Here is a 7,019-nt window from a genome sequence, read left to right as displayed (position 1 = left end):
GGAAAAGCAAATTGAAGTACGTTGAATTTCTTGCTAACTTGAGCGTTTAGTTGTATTGGACATCATCGTTTGGTGTATATCTATGGTTCCAGATTTGGCTGTGCTTCTAGGGCGTAGTTTAGGACATTTCTCTGAGTATCTCTTAGACCGTGTCTTAGGAAGAATATTTCCATACTTCTGGAGAAAATTTATACTGCCTTTGACAATCATTTTCGGATATACAACTAATCAAAGCTTTGGGAATGATCCAGATTCAACAAACTTCGTTGAACTTGACGAGCTAGATGCTAGGGTCGAGACCCCAACAAGTACACCTAACAATATTGAAGTGCCAAGTTCTCCTTTTGGGAAAATTCATACCAAAGCAAATCATTCAAAAAAGTCTGTTGGGCATTCTGCAAGAGAGCAAGAAATAGAGATGCAAACTTTTGGAGACACAGGTTCTCCGACTTTGAACGATCATACAAAGTAATGTTTTTATGCTATGCCCATTTTATTGAATGGTTGTTATTGTCAGCGTGTCAGTGTCCAGTTGAGATTGAGATTGAGATGTCTTACGAGCAGATTATTTTTATATTTTATACAAAGACATGCTTAATTTGTTTCGGTAGAAACTCGGGATTGTTAGCTAGCCTGGCCCTTATTAGCTACTAACTTTCCTGTTGTTTTTGGTGCTTGTTTCCAGTCATCTCTGCTTCCTCCTTTTTGATTAAAGTTGTTTAAAATATCAATACAACATATTGTTTTCTATAACTTTGACCGAAAGGTGAAATCGCAGTTTATGATGGTGAGTTTGTCCAAAAGTAACACAATTACGAATGAACTATTGAAACTCTGCAAAATTATGAATCCATTACTTTTCATCTGAAGATTTGATTTGAAAGTACTAGAAAAGTTCGTCTACTTTCAATTCGGTTAACCAAATCCATGATTTCACCATACACTGTACTTTTCTGTACTTGTACTTGTATTTTCGAATATTTGGGTTGTGAACTTCGTACATAGTTGCTTGTCATCTATATTACGTACTGCTTGATAGAAAGTTATCTAATCTGAACGAAATCACTGCTTGCAGGAAGAAGAACATGATCACTGCTTTTTGGCCCTTTTTAGTTTATGCTTACTGAAGTCATGAAGTAGTTACATTCCACGAATTGCTTAATAAAATTTGGAATCTGTAAAATGGAGTGGTATACCCGTTGTACAATGCAGAGGTATACCAAATATCTGTTTACGCTTTTGGTTGAATTGTCTAATCACATCTAAGAATGTTGTTTAATCTTGCTGTAAATTTTTCTTTGATGTATGTAAAAAAGGAAAAAATATGAGTAGGAGGATGCTATCTTTTTTCGATTTGTATCTTCGTTGAGATATCCACGGTTGAATACTCTCTTGGGCTGCCGACTTGAACCAACATCGATCGATCAATAGTGGAAGGAGAGGAACAACAGGCTAAGTAGGACGAAAATACATAGACTAATAAAGGTTGCTTTAGTGTTATATAATATACGGGCATTTTCTTAAGTCATATTAAAGGGATTTACCGCACAGTAAATGAATTGTTGTTATCTAAAGGAAATCCCGTAAGAAGGAAACGGGTTCGATTCTCATCGGCTGCTTTTTCATTGGGAATTGGGATCTGAGAACCCCGCTTAGTGCAATTTCTACCAGTGGGGTAGGTACATCATAGAATTTTGCAATGGTTCGGTACTTGGGAATCGATAGTAAAAAAAAAAGTATTATTAAATTAAAACGATTTTGTTATGTATTCTTTTCTTCCTATTCATCTATCGCAGCTAAGCCTAATTGTTTCTGTACTTCGTTTGCAAAACCCCAATCTTTATAAACTCACTCTTGACAACTCTATCCTTTAGCTTATGATTAACCCAAGTCCTTTAACATGAATTTAAAAGTTCGCTATTACACAATACTTAGTATTGCTAACAAGAAGAATAGGAGCTACCGTTAAGCTTTATCGTTTTATTCACATGCTCAACAAGCGATTTCTTCCAGGGGACTCATATGCACTTTTAACCCTGATGCCTATTTCAAATCAGATGCAAGAGATAGGGCTGTATTGCGTGCTTCTTTCAAGTTCTTGTTCCTATAAATAGTCAAAGCAAACAACTGCGCATATTGAACAAGAGCAATTACTACAACGTTGTAAAAGGTGCTACAACAACGCCTGTGGTAAAACATAAAGTCTTGCAAGGATCTATATTCGCTAAAAAAGTAAGGCTGAGAAAAGAAAGAAAGAAAACTAGTTTCAAAATCTCTCATATCCATTCATTTTTTGGGCGACTATCGTTCTTTTTTTTTGGTTCTTTAATAATTTTTGATACTTTTTATAATGAATTCTGGGAGTTCACATAATCCAGAAGAACAAACAACAACACCTCTTTCTGAAACATTGAATTTGCTAGACTCAAATTCCTACCGGCAAACCACTTTTCAGGTCACTTCAAACTCAACACCGAAACCTCTCACCGAAACCCAAATTAAAAATGATAGTAATGGAAGCCTCTCTACTCCTAATGCTCGTATAATACCAAACTTAATTTGGATAGAAGTTTCATTATTTCTAAACGTATTCCTCGCTGGTTTTGATGGGACAGTTACAGCTTCTGCTTATACTACGATTGGTGAAGAATTTCACGCTGCAAATCTAGCGTCATGGATTACCACTTCGTATTTAATTACTAGTACTACGTTTCAGCCTTTATATGGATCGTTTTCAGACATTTTAGGAAGGCGAGTATGTTTATTTATGGCATCGGGACTTTTTAGTCTTGGTTGTCTATGGTGCTATTTTGCTAGTGGGATCATATCTTTAATCTTTGCAAGGAGTTTTATGGGAATTGGAGGAGGAGGATTGATCACACTGTCGACAATCATCAACTCGGATATCATTCCAACAAGAAAACGAGGACTGTTCCAAGCATTTCAGAATCTGTTATTAGGATTTGGTGCCATTTGTGGAGCATCTTTTGGAGGTGTACTTTGTGAAGCATTTAGTTGGAGATTTTGTTTTCTCATCCAAGTTCCTTTTTCACTTTCAAGTATTGCCGTAGGGTATTTTTTTGTACAAAATCAAACCGGCTTTACACGGCTTCACAACTATCGAGTCCTTTTGAAAAAAATCGATATATTAGGAGGGTTACTGTTGGTATCTGGGTTGACAGCATTGTTACTGGTTTTGTCTCTTGGTAGTACAAAATCCATTCAAACATATGGACCCTCTCAATTTTTACTGTTATTGGGAGTTTTGTGTATTTCTGCATTTGTATATGTAGAATCGATCACGAAAGCAGCGCCGATTATTCCATTGAAATTGCTTCGAGGAGTATACAGTACCCTTGTTTTAACAATCGGATTTCTCACTGGATTGGCAGGGTATGCCTATTTATTTACACTACCATTACTTTTTCAACTGGTATTGGGGGATAGCCCTTCCAAAGCCGGACTTCGTCTTGCTTTACCGTCGTTGTCTACACCTATGGGAGGATTGATTTGTGGTATTCTGATGCACCAACGTGTTCGTGTAGGACGCCTACTTTTTTTTGGAGTGCTTCTCATGGCTTTAGGATATGTTCTTAGTTTGTTTATATATCCTGGCATATCACCAATACTACTAGGTCTATTTTTGATTCCAGCCAACGTTGGGCAAGGTATGGGATTTCCAAGTTCTCTATTTTCATTCATTTTTGCGTTTCCTCAAGATTCACATGCTACATCTACATCAACGCTTTATTTGATTAGAAGCATTGGTTCATTATTTGGCGTAGGGGGGTTGTCAGCGGTCATTCAATCGACTCTTAGGAAAAAAATATTCACTGACTTGTCAGAATTCACTGATCTCAATGAAAAGCAGATCCAAAAGGTTATACATAAAGTTACCAAATCCATGTCTTCTTTATATGATTTACCAGAGGCTATTCAGAAGATTGTATTAGGTGATTATACTTTTGCCATTCGAAAAGCACAACAGTTTACGATGATTTGCTGCATCATAGCCCTTGTTTTATGTATTTTGAAGGACGTGATAAAACCAAAGACGCATTCTGGATTTCGCTATTAATCCTTTCGGGCCTATCTTTTACGTCGAGCAGCAATGCCAAGAAAAGAAATGCCATTATGGAATAGTTTTTAATCACAATGGCTTTAAAAAAAATACTAATAATTCACCTATTTAAAGAACTTTTTATTTTCTGATCTTTGAAGCGATTTGTCAAAGGTGGACAGGAGGACTCTTTATGTCGGTGAGGTGGATGGCTACAGATCTCATTCAAGTGTACATATGAAGGGAATTGCTATTAGGTTTCTTATATAATGAGAGACTGGTAATAGAAGCCTTGGTCTTGTTTTTGTTTATAAAAAGGAATCTTCCGTTTGCATTTAGGGCTTTTTTTCTATATCTTCTTTACTTGAAAAGAGAATTGGGCAAATGAGCAAATGAATTTATTTTATACTTCCTTTTCTTTTTTCTTTTTCTATTTTCTTGAACTGTTTGACTCTAAAATGTCCTTTTTAACTTATTACACATAAGAAACGAATAATTTTTGTAAACACCCATGCGGTCGACGTTAACGGTAGCTACAGGAGATATTTAAAATAATGCTTTTAATAATTTATGATTATTTTATAAGGTCTGCACTCTACCAGATGTGAGAGAAAGGAAAGCAAAAAATAAAAGGGGAGCCTACAGCACCCCGGATTCCCATGTTGTCTCCAACCATAGTACTAACGAGGCCCTCAGACGCTTAACTGCAGTGATCGGACGGGAACTGGTGTTTTCGCCTAGGTGTGGCCGTAGACGTCTGTAATCAAAGCTTACTAATATTATGCTCTGCTTCTCGTTATAATACACACCACTTTTAGTCTGGTTTAGATTGGTTTGGCCCCTTAAGATCATGTAAAAAAATTCCACTTTAATAATCAATTTTATGCATTGTAATCGTAAACGAAATGTAAAACGATGTACACAATTCCTACAATTAGCCGTCCAAGTTTGACAAAGGAAGTAAGCTAGCGTATAATTTCAAACTATCAAATAAAGAATACTCCTCTAACTTATAAAGAATACATAAACACTTTATAACATATCTAAAAACAAAAGGTAATATGTAGATATTGTCATAATCTGACAAAAATAATAATATAAATTATCGCTAAAGGTTGTAGATAGAATAATTTGTTTAAACAGTCAAGTAGAGACCTTCAATGGGGTTAGTCTCTTGTTAGTATTTCAGGTACGACTTATCAGCAATAGCGGAAAACTCATAAGAGATAGTTAGGTAACGGTGAGGGCAATTGATATTCGTAGTGTAATCACTAACCATTGGAAGAGCAATTAAAGCGACCGATTTCAGTTTTGTGGGCAGGGTAATTTGCCCAAGTAGTGAGAATATCGGCGACAGAAGTAAGGCCGTAGAGCTTGAATTCTTTAATGCCAATGGGGCCATCAACTTTTTTATCGATATGAAAGTGAAGATGACAGTCATTTTCGTCAATCCGAGGAGAATCAAAACTAAAAATGGAATTGACGTGATCATCTTGCTTTTGGGATAAACAATAGGAGATAATACTGCGCCATAATTAGTGTTTGGACAAGTAAAGTTGAAAAAACGAACGGCACTAGGAAAAATGGGAGGTCCGTCATTGGCTTCTTTTACATCTTTTCCATTAGCTTTTTTCGCCTTCTTGCTTCCAATGGGAACAAAATCTTATACTTTAGCATTGGAAGGAGCTGCAGTAGAAGAAGAAGAAGAAGAAGAAGAAGCAGGATTATTTGGAAGTGCAAGGGCTGTAAAGCCAACACACTTGCTATTACCATTCCCTTTACCAAAGAAGACAGAGTAAACAGAGGAATCCTCTTCGATAGGACAAGCTATGGGGCTTTGTCCATTAAGAACTAGAGCATAGCCAGAAGCAATGCGTTCTCCAAAAGTAAATCCAGGAACAGAACCCTCATCATTACGTTGAAAATATAACGCACCATTATCGCCAAGGTGAGCAGAAAATCCTTCATGTAGTAAATAAGTATCTGCTAAAGTGAACTTGGCCGCTTGATTTCCATTATCATAAGGATCGAGGTAGACGTTATTGTTGTCACCAACATAAAAGGAATGGAAATGAACGTTAATGTCACCTGAGCGGAGGCTCATTACAGAAAATTCTTCATTCTGTTTGATATCAGAACGCTCGGTTAAAGGAGCCGCAAGAGAAGAAATTGGGCTACAAGCTAAAATGGAGAATAAGGCATAAGAAAGAGAAACGGAAGAAAACAACTTCATCTTGAAATCTTGGGAAAAGGCGGACAATTTGTTGAAGTGAGTAATATCAAAAAAGAGACGTAGACAAATAAGTAAAAAAATGTGAATCAAAAAAATGGATGAATGAATCGATAAAAATGGATTACTTGAGGTAGAAATGAACACTTAAAGGATCAATTGTTGACAAAAGATGTCATATAAAAAGTGAAATATAAAAGTAAAAAGGAATTTGCAAATGAGGAAAACGATGCAAATTAAAATAAAAGACTATTGGTTATCTTTTCAAGAGTAAAGAAATTACAATCGATCAATAAGGCTTTAATGCTTTCTCAAGCAATTGATTGTGGTTTCAATAGTGGGAAAGTGCCCTATTTATATCAAAAAAAAACCCCCCCAATCTTGTCGCTCTTTCGTAATCCCTTCCAGAATCTTTAAGCGACAGACTGAAACCCATTGTCACAAGTTTTCCCCTCTTTCGAATTTCTTCACCTCGTCATTCTATCGTTTTTACAAGTTGCTACAGGATGTAAACCAAAAACGTATGTGCAATTGTCGGAGTGAGTGTTGTCCCATATGTCACTTCTTTATAGCCGACCATTTAACTTTTGATTGAGGAAAGAGTGAACAACAAAGTGAACAAATACTGAAAAAATTCAATAAAGAAGAGAAACAACGATTCCGGCATATCCTTTGGAATAAACAATTCGGCTCCTAAAAAAAAAAAAAAAAAAAAANAAAAAAAAAAAA

The 7,019-nt window shown here is 36.0% G+C and overlaps 3 protein-coding genes and 1 non-coding gene across 4 annotated transcripts in view; 2 read left to right on the top strand and 2 right to left on the bottom strand.

The window, feature by feature from the left end:
- SPOG_05687 (uncharacterized protein) overlaps positions 1 to 472 on the top strand; it is a gene marked incomplete at both ends in the record, with an annotated part of 1,684 nt that extends 1,212 nt beyond the window's left edge. The window contains one exon of the mRNA XM_013166660.1: positions 51 to 472. Within this exon, the coding sequence (XP_013022114.1) occupies positions 51 to 472 (422 nt within the window). The remainder of the gene's footprint in view (positions 1 to 50) is intronic.
- Positions 473 to 1,647: 1,175 nt separating this feature from the next.
- SPOG_03614 (major facilitator superfamily sugar transporter) lies at positions 1,648 to 4,698 on the top strand. Its single transcript, XM_013165877.1, has one exon. It carries the CDS (start codon positions 2,351 to 2,353, stop codon positions 4,076 to 4,078), a length of 1,728 nt encoding a protein of 575 aa, XP_013021331.1. The 5' UTR covers positions 1,648 to 2,350; the 3' UTR covers positions 4,079 to 4,698.
- SPOG_16102 lies at positions 4,697 to 4,811 on the bottom strand. Its single transcript, XR_001203047.1, has one exon. It is a non-coding gene; the product is annotated as a 5S ribosomal RNA (ribosomal RNA).
- A 384-nt stretch (positions 4,812 to 5,195) lies between these two features.
- On the bottom strand, positions 5,196 to 6,293 carry SPOG_03613 (uncharacterized protein; the record flags this gene model as incomplete). The annotated part of the gene is made up of 3 exons (XM_013165876.1): positions 5,196 to 5,215; positions 5,337 to 5,584; positions 5,821 to 6,293. The coding sequence occupies 3 exons, from the start codon at positions 6,291 to 6,293 to the stop codon at positions 5,196 to 5,198; spliced, it is 741 nt and encodes a 246-aa protein (XP_013021330.1).
- Between the last annotated feature and the right edge of the window lie 726 nt (positions 6,294 to 7,019).

The sequence above is a fragment of the Schizosaccharomyces cryophilus genome (assembly GCF_000004155.1).
Source record: "Schizosaccharomyces cryophilus OY26 unplaced genomic scaffold supercont4.1, whole genome shotgun sequence".
NCBI lineage: Eukaryota > Fungi > Ascomycota > Schizosaccharomycetes > Schizosaccharomycetales > Schizosaccharomycetaceae > Schizosaccharomyces > Schizosaccharomyces cryophilus.
This window is presented reverse-complemented; position numbering and strand designations above follow the sequence as displayed.